This window comes from Tympanuchus pallidicinctus, unplaced genomic scaffold (genome assembly GCF_026119805.1).
Source record: "Tympanuchus pallidicinctus isolate F22 unplaced genomic scaffold, pur_lepc_1.0 scaffold38, whole genome shotgun sequence".
NCBI classification, from domain to species: domain Eukaryota; kingdom Metazoa; phylum Chordata; class Aves; order Galliformes; family Phasianidae; genus Tympanuchus; species Tympanuchus pallidicinctus.
In genome coordinates, this window is record NW_026294756.1 from 263,775 (window position 1) to 276,640 (window position 12,866).

At 64.9% G+C, this 12,866-nt stretch overlaps 2 protein-coding genes across 2 annotated transcripts; one reads left to right on the forward strand and one right to left on the reverse strand.

The window, feature by feature from the left end:
• Window positions 1-46: 46 nt before the first annotated feature.
• Window positions 47-7,316, reverse strand: JAK3 (Janus kinase 3). Its single transcript, XM_052699822.1, has 24 exons — window positions 7,184-7,316; window positions 6,650-6,853; window positions 6,449-6,572; window positions 6,259-6,370; window positions 5,910-6,055; window positions 5,552-5,828; window positions 5,278-5,400; window positions 5,045-5,202; window positions 4,753-4,864; window positions 4,436-4,622; window positions 4,068-4,189; window positions 3,862-3,993; window positions 3,707-3,791; window positions 3,492-3,625; window positions 3,124-3,262; window positions 2,896-3,047; window positions 1,847-1,997; window positions 1,629-1,768; window positions 1,309-1,498; window positions 1,052-1,176; window positions 803-975; window positions 620-737; window positions 430-540; window positions 47-355 (listed from the first exon to the last, which is right to left on the reverse strand). Exons 2-24 carry the CDS (start codon window positions 6,843-6,845, stop codon window positions 239-241), a joined length of 3,324 nt encoding a protein of 1,107 aa, XP_052555782.1. The 5' UTR covers window positions 6,846-6,853; window positions 7,184-7,316; the 3' UTR covers window positions 47-238.
• Window position 7,317: 1 nt separating this feature from the next.
• Window positions 7,318-12,547, forward strand: SLC5A5 (solute carrier family 5 member 5). The gene is given in 16 exon segments (XM_052699826.1): window positions 7,318-8,999; window positions 9,088-9,153; window positions 9,359-9,410; window positions 9,507-9,574; window positions 9,653-9,807; window positions 9,897-10,037; window positions 10,294-10,423; window positions 10,541-10,629; window positions 10,729-10,841; window positions 11,045-11,115; window positions 11,221-11,307; window positions 11,363-11,586; window positions 11,934-12,037; window positions 12,123-12,238; window positions 12,315-12,387; window positions 12,390-12,547. Coding segments are annotated over 16 exon segments (2,022 nt in total). The 5' UTR covers window positions 7,318-8,624.
• Window positions 12,548-12,866: the final 319 nt, after the last annotated feature.

Consider the following 12,866-nt stretch of genomic DNA (forward strand, 5'->3'; position numbering starts at 1 on the left):
CCTCATCCCCCCCCACCATGGATTCCCCTCACTTCACTCCAGTTGCCAAATTCCACCACCGTTTACTTGAAATCGGTCAAACCTGATTACAAAAGAGGGGGCAATGAGAAGGGAAGTCACAGCAGCACAACCATAGCAGTTAAAACACATTGAAGCGTTGCTGTGTTCATTGATCTGTCTGTCATGTCTCATGCTGGAGGGTCTGGGGGCTGCAGGGGGGGGGGGGTCCAGGCACCCCCTACCCACGGGTGGTGCCACGGCCATCCCTCAGTGCCTCGACTCTGACTGCCAGCTCGCTGAAGGTGGGTCTGGCACTGGGGGCGAATGCCCAGCAGCTCAGCATCGCCGCATACACCTGTGGATAGAACGGGACCGTTGGGGGGCATGGGGAGGGCTGGGACCCCGCTGTGCTGGAGGGGAGGATCTCACCTCCGTGGGGCAGCCTGGGGGCACCGGGAGCCTCCTGGAGTCCTTCAGCAGCTCCAGCAAATGGCAGATGATCTGTGCTGGTTTCTCAGGGCCCATCATGCGGAGGAACTCCTGCGGGATTGTGGTGAGCACAAGGTGCAGCAGTAGGGGGCACGGGGGGGGGGGGGGCACGGTGGGGTGGGGGCCTCACCTCCGAGGGGCTCCTGCTCTTGTTGCTGTAGGTGAAGAGCTCATAGAGCAGCACCCCGAAGCTCCACACGTCGGACGCTCGGGAGAAGACGTTGTCAGCCAGCGACTCAGGTGCGTACCTGGAGGTGGGAGCTCTGAGCGCCGGGTCCCACCGTGCCCCCCAACCCAGCACCTGGGACCTCACCAGAACACGGGGCTCTGCCCAGGCTCCTGCACCACATAATAGTCCTTGTCCTGTGGCAGCAGCTTGGCCAGCCCGAAGTCACCGATCTTCACATGGCTCTCACTCTCCACCAGGATGTTCCTGCTGGCCAGGTCGCGGTGCACGCAGCGCTGGGCCCCCAGGTACTCCATGCCCTGGAACAGGCACGGTGCCATCACTGCATCCCCACCTCAACCCCTCCATGGGAGAATGGGATCCCCTCGGTCCCACCTTGCAGATCTGCCAGGCGTAGAGCAGCAGCGTGCGGTGCTCAAGGCGGTGCTGGTTCTTCTGCAGGTAATCCCGCAGGCAGCCGTCAGGCAGGTACTCCATCACCAACCGCAGCCCCCGGCGCCCTGCAGCACACCCGTGTCACGGGCAGAGCAGGCAATTTGCAGGTTGATGCAGCAGGGTGCATGCAGACCCCTCCCTGCCCGCACCCCATGGGCTGATCCCCCCCCCCCCCCCCGGTGCCGCCTCGCACTCACCACGGCTGTAGCAAACGCCCCGGTACTTGACGATGAAGTCGTGCTGCAGCGAGTGCAGGATTTGGATCTCCCTCTCGAAGTCCTGCAGCTCCTTGGCCGAGTCCTGCTGCAGCTTCTTCACCGCCACCAGCTCCCCCGTGCTGTCACCCAGCGGATCGTAGCGGCACAGCTCCACGCTCCCAAAGTTGCCCTGGGGAGGCAGAGCCGGGAGGGCGCTCAGCTCCCAGGACCCCCCCCAGCACTTTGCCACCCCTGAGACAGCGAGGTGTGGAGGAGGCCGTGGGTACCCCACAAAAAGGGCATCGCTAACAGAGCCTCACCTTGCCCAGCAGTGAGATGTACTTGAGGTGCCGCTCCTCGAACAGCGCAGGGCTGCGCCCCGCCGCCACGTGTTCGTAGCCCCAGAAGCTCTCCCGCAGCGTCACGTCGGTGGGTGACAGCTCTGAGAGCAGCTCATAGTCTGGGGGTGGGGGACAGGCGGTGAGGTGGGGGTCCGGTGCCCATCCCCGTGCCCATCCCCAACACCCGCAGCGCCCACCGGAGGAAATGAGGCTGTTGATGTCGCGGATGATGGCGCGGAAGCAGGGCCGCCTGCTGGGCTCGTAGTGCATGCAGTGCGCGATCAGCGCAGCCAGCTCGCTCCAGCGCGGGGCGGGCAGCTGCTGGCGGCTCTCGTAGAACTGCAGCTTCTGGGGGGAGGGGAGGGAGGAAGGAGCACGAGGCCCAGAGCTGTGCCAGCGCCGGGCATCACTCGAGGATGGGGTGGGCACGGTGTGGGGTCTGCCTGTCCGTGCCACTACCTGGGCTGTGGGCACCCATCCCCATCCCATCCCATCCCCATCCCATCCCCACCCCACTCCATTTCACTCCATTCCATTCCATTCCATTCCATTCCACTCCATTCCATTCCATTCCATTCCATTCCACTCCATTCCACTCCATTCCATTCCACCCCATTCCACCCCATTCCATTCCATTCCATTCCACCCCATTCCATTCCATTCCATTCCATTCCATTCCATTCCACTACATTCCACTCCATTCCATTCCACCCCATTCCACCCCATTCCATTCCATTCCATTCCATTCCATTCCATTCCATTCCATTCCACTCCATTCCATTCCATTCCATCCCACCCCATCCCATCCCCATCCCATCCCATCCCATCCCCATCCCATCCCACCCCATCCCATCCCACCCCATCCCATCCCCATCCCATCCCCATCTCCATCTCCATCTCCATCTCCATCTCCATCTCCATCTCCATCTCCATCCCCAACCCATCCCACTCCATTCCATTCCATTCCATTCCGTTCCATCCCACCCCATCCCATCCCCATCCCCATCCCCATCCCCATCCCCATCCCCATCCCCATCCCCATCCCCATCCCCATCCCCATCCCCACCCCTTATGCACTGTGACTGCATTCTGGGGTCACCAGCACCATCAGGAGGCCCTGCAGCAGGACTGGCAGCAGCAGGCAGCTGAACACGGTGGGTGCCACAGGATGGAGTCGCAGTGGAGTGGCGTCACATCAGGGTGGGGTCACAGGGGCAGGGTGATGGGGGGGAGGGGACAACCCCACCTTCTGTGGCTCCAGCAGGCTGACAGGCATGTTGCCCCCACTGAAGATCTCCCACAGGGTCGCCCCGAAGCTCCACTTGTCGGCTGGCAGCGCCAGGCTCTGGGGGTCACTCAGGCACTCGGGGGCCACCCAAGGGATGCGCTCCACCAGCACTGGAGAGAAGGGATGGCCCTGCTCAGCACCACCAAGGGGGGGCACGCGGCTCCCCAGGGTCCATACGGCACTTACACTCCTTGGCCAGGACGGTGATGCTGACTCCAGGGTCGCTGAGTTTGATGAAGGGGGGGCTGCCGCTGGCCGCGTCCCCCTCCCGGGTCAGCAGCACCTTCTTAGCAGAAACGTTGCCGTGGGTGATTTTCTTGTCCTCCTGGGAGGGGACAGGGACCCTGAGCGGGGTGTGGGGGATCAGCGGGAGCGAAAGGACAGCAGCGCTTGGAGATGGGGGACAGGGACGTGTGGGAGCCACGGGGATGGGGACACGTGGGACACGGGGGGTTGGGGGCTACGGGAATACAGGTGCAAGAAGCTGTGGGGACAGAGCTGCGTGGCAGATGGGGCACATCAGAGGACGGGGGGCGCTTTGTCCATCCGCTCACCAAGTAGTTGAGAGCGTATCCCAGCTGCTTGGCCACCTGCAGCTTCCAGCTGGTCGTCACCTTGCCCTCGCTGTGGTTCTTTTTCAGGTAGAGGTCCAGGGGCCCGTGCCTGATGTACTCCTGCACCATGATGCCTGTGGGCAGGGGGCAGCAGGCCGGTCCCACGCGTGCACACAGAGGGTGGCAGCGTGGCACAGGGGACAAGGGACACTCACTGTCCTTGCCGAGGCTGACGCCGTGCAGCAGCACCAGGTGCTTGTGGGACAGCTGGCTCATGATGCTGGCGGCCTCCAGGAAGGACTGAGGGGGAGATGGGGTCAGGGGGCGGCGGGACGCAGGCGGGTTGGTGCCGAGGGGCCCCCCAGCTCACCTCGGAGCAGTTGCGGTGGCTGCTGTCCATCACCTTGAGCACCACGGGGGTCTGGTAGAACTCGTCATCCTTCTGGTCCCTCTTGATGCCCTTGTAGATGTGGGTGAAGGAACCCTGCCCCAGGCTCTCGCCCTGCCGTGGGATGGCATGTTGGGCTGGGAGGGTCCCCCCTGACCCCCGGCTCCCCCCACCCCATCCTGCTGTACCCGTATGAGGCTCTCAGGGTCGATCTTATGGAATGTCAGCTGGCTGGGGCTGCGGCGCGGGGCGGGAGGGGAGCTGGGGGGCCGCGGGCGGCCGCTGCGCACGATCAGCAGGTTGGATTTCTCTGGAGGGGGGAGGGGGAGGGATGTGAGGGGTGGCTGTGACGTCATAACGCCCGCTCTGTGACGTCACACCGCTCGCTATGACGTCACAATGCTGCACCGTGACGTCACAATGCTCGTTCTTTGACATCACAATGCCCGCACTGTGATGTCACACAGCGCCTTTTACAGCAACACACCTCATTTCACAACCCCCCACCCCCCCAAACCCCTGCCCTCATCGTGCCCCTATAGCCCATAGGTGTCACCTCTGGGCAGAGGTGGGCAGCACGTCTCCAGGCGCAGGTGAGCACCCTCAGCCTGCAGCCCGCAGCGCCCATAGGTGCCCAGCAGCTCCTGCAGGCTGCAGAAGCGCCTTGCCAGCCCTGTCAGCCAGAAGCTGCCATCCTCATCCCTGCGGATCAAGCAGCGTTTGAAGTCCTGCCCGGAGCGTGTCTGCGGGGAGAGAGCGAGCTCAGCACCGTGGGGTGCTGGGAAACACCAGTGGCACTGTCCCCTCGGTGCTGGGTTCTGTGCCACGTGGAGAGGACGTGGGGGGGGGGGTCTGTGTGGCACTGGGCCCCACCTCGGTGCACACGGTCAGCAGAAAGCTGTCGAAGTCCTGGGGGCTGCGGCGCAGCACAAACAGCCCTGGCTGGGCCCCCGCCGCCTTCAGCTTACGCACAGCAAACTCAGAGCTGCAACACAGCTGGGTGTGGGGAGGGGGATATCGCAGGGACACCCCACGGTGCGTCCCAGCGCTGCCCAAGCACGGTGGGCACTACAGCGTCACCCCTTGGGTGGGTGGATGGGGGTCCCCTCTCAATAATTCCCTTCCGCTTTGAGCCCCGCAGCCTGGGGGGATGGGGCACACACACCTGATGGGCCCATGGCATTGGTTCTCCATGTCTTCCAGCAGCCGGGGGGGGGCCACCTCCTTGCAGAAGTAGTGGTGGGCATCTGCAGTCAGGCGGTAGTAACCATCCAGCAGGGCCACGAAGGAGAGAGCTTCCCGCAGCGTGGGGAACTCCACCTCCTGGGTGAGAGCGAGGTGAGCCCCCAGCACGCTATGACCCCGCTGGCACCCCCCAGGTCCCCCCCCCCAGCTCACCAGCACCCTGTTGTCTGTCTTGGTGAGGGTGACGACGCGGTTCTCCACGGGGCCACCATCACGGCTCGCCTGCTTGATGCTGACGTCGGCGATGTCGGGGAAGTCACAGAAGTGCTGGCGGCTCTGCAGGGACACCGGGGGCTGCCCTACGCGTGTCCCCCCACCGCATGACCCCCCCCTCCCCTCTGCTCATCCACTCTCAGACCCCCCCCCCCCCCCACCTGCACTGTGGCTGGACCACCCCATCCTCACCCTCTGGTTGAGGTTTCCGCACCTCAGATCCGCCGCAGCTCCAGGAGACCCCGCTGTCTGCAGACACGTGGATGGTGATGTCGGCGTCGGGGCCGCGTGCACGGAAGCTCTCCTCAGCCCAGCAGCGCCGCAGCCGTTCCAGGTCCAGCAGGTATTTCAGCTTCAGGCAGCGCCCATCCGCCCTGCAGCCCCCCATCCTGCGCAGGGACTGCGCGACGCGGCGGCGGATGCGCTTGCGGGTGAGGAAGCTGTGCTGTTGGATCTGACACCGCAGCGGCTCCGGGATGCAGGACTTGTAGCTGGGGGCGGGGGGAGGCAGGAGATGAGGCAGGAGGGGGGTAGGTGCCCCCCCGCCCCCCCCAGGTGAGGTCTCTGCTCACCTGACGCAGCTGAAGACCTGCTCGGGGCTCTGCCACTTCTCCTTGGCGATGCGCAGCATGTCCAGCACCGCCAGGCTCAGGCACTCCTCCTGCTCCGCCAGGCTCAGTGCCAGCTCCATGCGCCCCGCAATGAAGTCACTGCGAGACTGGGGACAGAGACACAGCTCGGGGTGGGGGCAAAGCCCCCTGCTCTCTGCAAGCCCTGGTTGTGCACCAGCCGTGCTGAGCCCGGCTCCGTGCACGAGGCTGAGGCAGGAACCCTGCATCCCCCCTACCCCGTCATTCATGGCCAGCCCCCGGCTCCGTGCCCGTTTCTGGCACACCCCTGGGGCAGGGATGCACGGCTCACCTGGGCAAACAGGTAATCGATGACGGGGTAATCCAGCACGGGGCTGGGGCGGTCGCTGGGCAGCTGGAAGCGATGCGCCTGGCCCAGCCCACACCAATTGGGGAAGAAGAACCTGTTGGGGCAGGGTTGGCTGGGCTCAGTGCCGCGTCCCGCGCCGCACAGCCCCTATCAGCCAGCAGAGAGTCCCCACCTGATCCTATACACCACCACCTGGCTGCGGGCATCCTCCACTGTGAAGAGGTGGTTGGGGGGGTACCAGCAGCTGAGATCCTCCGTGGCCAAAGCGAAGAGAGGATGGCAGATGGGCAGCACGCCTGGTGGCAGAGGGACAGCGCCGTCCTCGTGGCTGTGACCACGCCGGATGGGTGCACAGCCGGGGGATGGTGCTCACCGCAGGCCTTGGCAGCGCGCACACACAGCTCCTCGGCCGTGTATTCGCCGAAGGTGAAGGTGAGGATGGCGGTGGAGTCGGGGGCAGCATGGGGTGCCCGGTGGTAGAGGAACACCTGCAGCGTGCCGGGCTCCGAGGAGGACAGACTGCAGGAGCGCTCGCCGATCAGCGGCGTCTCCTCACCCAGCGGGGCCATGGCGGGCGCTGCAAGGACAGCAGTGCTCAGAGTGCTCCCTGCGCACCCCCTGGTGGGTCCCCAAGCGCGGTGCCCCGTGCTCTGAGACCCATAGGAAATGGGACCTTCCTTGCCGTGGGGTAAAACCCCACGCTGTCTCTGGGGCTCGGACCCATTGCCCTGTGTTCGTTTTGCAGATGGGGAAACTGAGGCACGCCGCTGTTTTTTAGGTGCTCTGCAGCAGCCAGCTCGGAGACACGCTTGCGCCCTGCATCACACCTGGCCTGGAGAGCACACGGCTCCATCCTTGTGCAGGAGGGTCGGCTGGAGCCCCCAAACCCCCCCATGTCCCACAGTACCTGTGCTGTCCCGGTGGCCTTGCTGGTGCTGTGTTTTCTGTCCTGGGTGGGGCTGCTGCACTTTTTGGGCTGCGTAGGTGGCTGCGAGTGTCAAAAAGTCCCCATGGTGACTTCCTTCCTGCCCGCAGCGTCTCTGAGCACAGCGAACTTCCTGACCAGGGAGGGGGCACGGGGCAGGGGGCCTTAAGGAGCCACCCCAGGGGCAGATGGCACCCCCTGCTCCGGGCATCCCCCTGCTCCCTGCCAGTGCTGTGGGTGCAGCAGCGGTGGGCACCTCTCCACGTCCCACCCTGTCCCACCCTGCTCTGAGCCCAATGCTGCCCCATGCAGCCCTTGTTCCCCCCACGCTGCTCACAGCCTCCCAGGACTTCTGGGAGCTGCCCACCCCCTCTGGGTCCTTTTAGGAGCCTCATGCGCCTGTGCCAATGCTGTGTGGCCTGGTGGGTATGGGGGGGGGACGGGGCAGCAGCTTTTTCCCCCTTTTTGCTTCCCAAAGAAGCCAAGGCAGCAGAGAGGCAGGGATGGGGTGCTGCTCCATGGGGACAAGGCCACGATGCATCATCAATGTGGACACACCCTGGGGACGAGGTACCGTGCGACGTGCTGGAGCGCAAGGATGTGCCCCGTGGGGACAGCGCATCCTTTGGCAGAGGGGACAGTCCCCACGTCGCAGCTCTTCCTGGGTTGCAGCCCTATTTTTCAAGCATGGGGACCAACGTGTCCCGGGTGAAACAAAGCACCTCTTATACCTGGGAATGAGGAAGCAGGGCTGGCCCTCTTGTCACTGCACCCTGAGGGGAAGAGCCATGGCCCCATCCTTGCCTTCAGGCCTTGGACCCTGCAGGGGTGGGCGGCAGGGAAGGGGTTATCGCCGCGGCCCCACGCAGCTCTGCCTCCCTCCCCACGCCATAGCCTGCCTCCTCCCAGCCCCTCTGGCACTCTGCGCCCGCCGAGGTCGCGGCCGGATCCCTGCCAGCCCCTGGGGGAGCAGCTCGCAAAGGAGGTGCTTTTGCTGGGTAAAGGTTTCGGTTGGGTTTGTTTTGTCGCCGGCGGGAGATAAGTGGTGCTCAGCGCTCCGTGTTTGCGCTGGGTTTGGGGGATTTCTGCGTCCCGGCCGTGTCCTTCGGCTGCTTCGCTCTGCGGTGCGACTGGGCAGCGCTGTGCGCCGCGGATCGGGAGGTATTTGGGGTATCTGTGGTATTTGGGGTGCTCTCCACGGCTGCTTCTTTGCACCTTTCCACTGGGATGAGCTCAGGGATGGCGATGCAGTGATGCTGCTCTCCATGCTCACTCATCCGCACCTCGCACCTCGATAACCACCCCGTGCTCTGTCTCGCTGCAGTGCCGCTGCCCCTGGACACACCGGGACCCCCTTCCCTGTCCCACCTGCAGGTCCTTGTCCCTGTGTGCCCGGGGGGGGGGCCATCCGCACACCACCACCATGCTGGCACCACCGGGCAGCCTGGAGGTGTGGGCATCGGAGCCCCTCACCTTCAGCCTCTGGGATTACGGCGTGTTCGGGCTGATGCTGCTCGTCTCCACGGGCATCGGGCTGTTCCACGGGCTGTCCAAAGGAGGCCAGAAGACCTCAGAGGACTTCTTCATGGGTGGCCGGCGCATGGCAGCAGTGCCAGTGGGGCTCTCGCTGTCGGCCAGCTTCATGTCAGCCATCCAGGTGCTGGGGGTGCCAGCTGAGGCGTACCGCTACGGCTCCAAGTTCCTCTGGATGTGCCTGGGGCAGCTGCTCAACACGCTGCTCACTGCATACCTCTTCTTGCCCGTCTTCTACCGCCTGGGGCTCACCAGCACCTATGAGGTAGGCACGGGGGTCTGCATCCCCCTGCGTTGCAGGCAGGGGATGGGATTCTCCCAGCCAAACCTGCACACTCCCTCTCTGTTCCCAGTACCTGGAGTGGAGGTTCAGACGGAGCGTGCGGCTCTGCGGGACGCTGCAGTACGTGATGGCTACGGTGAGTCCCAGGTTGGGGATGTAGGGATGGGGGTCCCCGCTGTGTTCAGCCCCTAAGAGCCCCCTTGTTCCCATGCACGTGCTTTTTCCGTGGCTCCAAAGCAAACACATCCCTGCGGGATGGCTGTTTGGAATGGAGAGCCGAGTGTTTTTCCAGCGCCCGCAGCACCAGCACGTTGCTCTGACCCCCCACCCCATCCCCACAGACTCTGTACACAGGGATCGTCATCTATGCTCCTGCTCTGATCCTCAACCAAGGTACGGGGGGGACACACGTGGGACAGCATCCACACGTCCTCGTCCCCTCATCTCTACCCCGAGCACCGACGCTTATCACCATCATCTGCCCTTCAGTGACCGGTTTGGACATCTGGGCGTCCCTGCTCTCCACTGGCGCCATCTGCACCTTTTACACCACCATAGTGAGTGCACAGCGGGGGCTCCAGGGGGGTCCTGTGGGCTCTGGCTTCCCGGCGCTCACTGTGTTCCCGCTGGCGCAGGGCGGGATGAAGGCTGTCATCTGGACCGACGTCTTCCAGGTCTTCGTCATGCTCTCTGGGTTCCTCGCCGTCATCATCCGGGGGCTGCTGCTTGTGGGGGGCCCCACCAGGGCACTGGCCATCGCCACCAACGGCTCCAGGGTGAACTTCGGAGAGTGAGTCCCTGTATGCCCCCACCTTCACCCAACCCCCCCCTCCAGGTGCTGCAATGCCAGCACTGCCCCTGCTCACTCTCTGCCCCCAGCTTTGACTTCGACCCGCGGAGCCGTTACACCTTCTGGACCTTCCTGCTGGGCGGCACGCTGGTCTGGCTCTCCATGTACGGCGTGAACCAGGCTCAGGTCCAGCGCTACGTGGCCTGCAAGAGCGAGAAGGAGGCGAGGATGTGAGGAGAGGGGCAGCAGGGGGCACAAACCCCCGGCATGGGGGTGAGGGGTTGCACTGCAGGGCTGGGATGCGTGGAACCCTGGGAAGCCAGCCCCACCACCCTGCATGCATCCTGCACCTCTGCACAGACTCTGCACCCCTGCACGTCTCCTGCACCCTTGAACTCCCCCTGCAGCCTTGTGTGACCCCTGCCCAACCCCTGCAGCCCTGCTGAGCCTGGCGAGCCGTGCTTTGATCGCACCCTGTGCCCGCAGAGCGCTGCTGGTCAATCAAGTGGGGCTCTTCTGCATCGTCTCCAGCGCGGTGGCCTGTGGCCTTGTGATGTTTGTGCTCTACAAGGACTGTGACCCCCTCCTGGCCGGCCACATCTCGGCCCCCGACCAGGTATGGCTGCACCGGATCCGTCCTCTTGAGCACTCAGTTGAGAGCAGCGAGGAGGAACAGGGAGAAGGATGGGGACAGGGGTCCCGCCTGCCCCCCTGACACAGCTGTGCCCCCCAGTACATGCCCTACCTGGTCCTCGACATCTTCCAGACGTCCCCTGGGGTACCCGGACTGTTCCTGGCCTGTGCCTACAGCGGGACCCTGAGGTGAGGCCGCCTGGGGACCCCGACATCCCCAAGGAGGGGGTGGCTCTGTGCCGTCCCCACCCTCAGTTTGGCGCGGGGCTGAATGCCGTGCTCCCCCAGCACCGCCTCCACCAGCATCAACGCCATGGCAGCCGTCACTGTGGAGGACCTGGTGAAGCCCCGGCTGCCCACGCTGTCACCAAGGAGGCTGATGCTGATCTCCAAGGGGCTGTGTGAGTGAGGACGGGACTGCTGCACGGCCCTGATGCCACCCTGCCCTATGCCACGCTGTGCCACAACGTGCCACCACGCGCTGCACCGTGCCACTCCGTGCACCCCACCCTGTGCCTCGCCATGCTGCTCTGTCCTGCACTGTGCCGTGCAGCACTGCTGTGCCATGTCACAGCCCTCCCCCCCGACCCCTCTGTCCCCACAGCACTGTTCTATGGCATTGCTTGCATCACGGTGGCTGCGCTGGCCTCGCTGCTGGGCGGTGGTGTGCTGCAGGTGAGTCCTCCCCAGCCCCCCCTACCCCTCCTGCTCTGCACCCGCGCCCATCACACACGGCTGGGGGATGGAGAGCCCTCGAGGCACCTCAGGGTCCCCCTGCAGGGCTCCTTCACCGTCATGGGGGTCATCGGCGGCCCTCTGCTGGGAGCCTTCATGCTGGGCATGTTTGTGCCGGCGTGCAACACAGCTGTGAGTGCTGGACGGGGGGAGGGGGCGTGGGGCTGGGGGTCCCAGCACCATGCAGACCCCACTGCTCGCCCAGGGTGTGTTCGGGGGTCTGGGTGTCGGCCTCGCGCTCTCGCTGTGGGTGGCAGTGGGTGGCAGCCTCTACCCGGCCCCTGCCGACATTGCTGGTGTCCTGCCTGCCTCCGGAGCCCACTGCCCGCTCTACAACCGCACCGCCAGCACCAACCACACGCTGCTGCTGGGACCACTGCCCCCCCGGCGCCCCGGCACAGAGCCTGCAAGGTGAGAAGGGACGGGTAGCAGGGATGGGGACGGGACACACCATTGCTCCGGTACGGTGGGCTGGGGGCTGCTCGCAGTGACATCACCACGCTGTCCTTCTTCGCTCTGATGTCACTCCGCTGTCGCTGACTGCTGTGACACCGCAGCGCTGCTTTGATCGCAGTGATGTCGCGCCAGTTTGCCTCGTCATCTGTCACAGTGCTGTCCTTGTCCTCTGGGACACCACACCGCTGTCCTTGCTCGTTGTGATGTCACACTGTCCTTTCCTTTGTCCGCTGTGACGTCACACTGCCTTTCTGATGGCGGCGACGTCACCACCAACACCCCCCCCCCCACACACCCTGCAGGCCTCCCATCGTGGGTGACTTCTATGCCATCTCCTATCTGTACTACGGGGCACTGGGGACGCTCTCCACTGTGCTGGCAGGAGTGCTGCTCAGCTACCTGGCAGGTGAGCCTGTGGGCACCGGGGGCACATTTAGAGTGGGGGCTGCCCCACGCTGCTCCCTCTCACCCTTCTGTTCCCCCCCCCGCAGGGCCCACCAAGCGAGCACAGCTGCCCCCAGGTGTGCTTTGGTGGGACATCACCAAGCAGACATCCTCTGTGTCCCCAGCTGGGGGTGCGGCGCCTTCAGGGGGGTGTCCCACCAAGGTAACACCCCTCAGATCCCCCCCACCACTCCCAAAACACCCCTCCCAACTTCTGCTCACATGTTCCCTCTCCGCAGGTCTGCAGAGACCCTCAGGGGGGGCCGTGTCCTGAAGCCCCCCCGGTGCTGCTGGGGCTGGGAGGGCAGGCACGAAGCCCCCCCCAGCACCGCGGGGTCACCGAGCAGCTGCTGCAGGAAAGCCACGTGTAGGGACAACGACCACGGCGGAGGGGGGACATGGGGGAGGGGCACGGGCACCGATGCCCACCCGCTGTGTCGGTGTCGCCCCTCCGGGAGGGGACAATAAATGAGGCGGGGTCTCCATGGGACACAGCGTCTGTGTGTCACTGTGTGGGACTGGGGACTGGGGGGGGGGGGGGCGCAATGAGGAGGTCCGTGTTGGGTCGGGGATGGGGGCGTGGCCACAATCAGCCCCGCCCACCGGGACTAAGGGTCACACCCCGTTAGGCCCCGCCCCGAATGGGTGTCAGCGTCCGATAGGCCACGCCCACATAGCCACACACCCCCGCCGCCATCTTTGGGTGTTGGCACCGCGCCGCCATCTTTATGCCGGGCACGAGGGTGGACGGAGCGGTGGGAGTTGAGCGGCTTTCTCGTGGTTCTCTCCCC

What these genes read in the sequence shown, in the direction of transcription:
- JAK3 (XM_052699822.1), bottom strand. Translation starts at nt 6,845, where the DNA reads ATGGCCCCGCTGGGTGAGGAGACGCCGCTGATCGGCGAGCGCTCCTGC. An exon ending in CGTCAGCCTCGGCAAGGACA is followed by an intron (nt 3,626 to 3,706) that starts GTGAGTGTCCCT and finishes CCCTGCCCACAG; the next exon opens with GCATCATGGTGCAGGAGTAC. An exon ending in CCCCAGGCTGCCCCACGGAG is followed by an intron (nt 356 to 429) that starts GTGAGATCCTCC and finishes TTCTATCCACAG; the next exon opens with GTGTATGCGGCGATGCTGAG.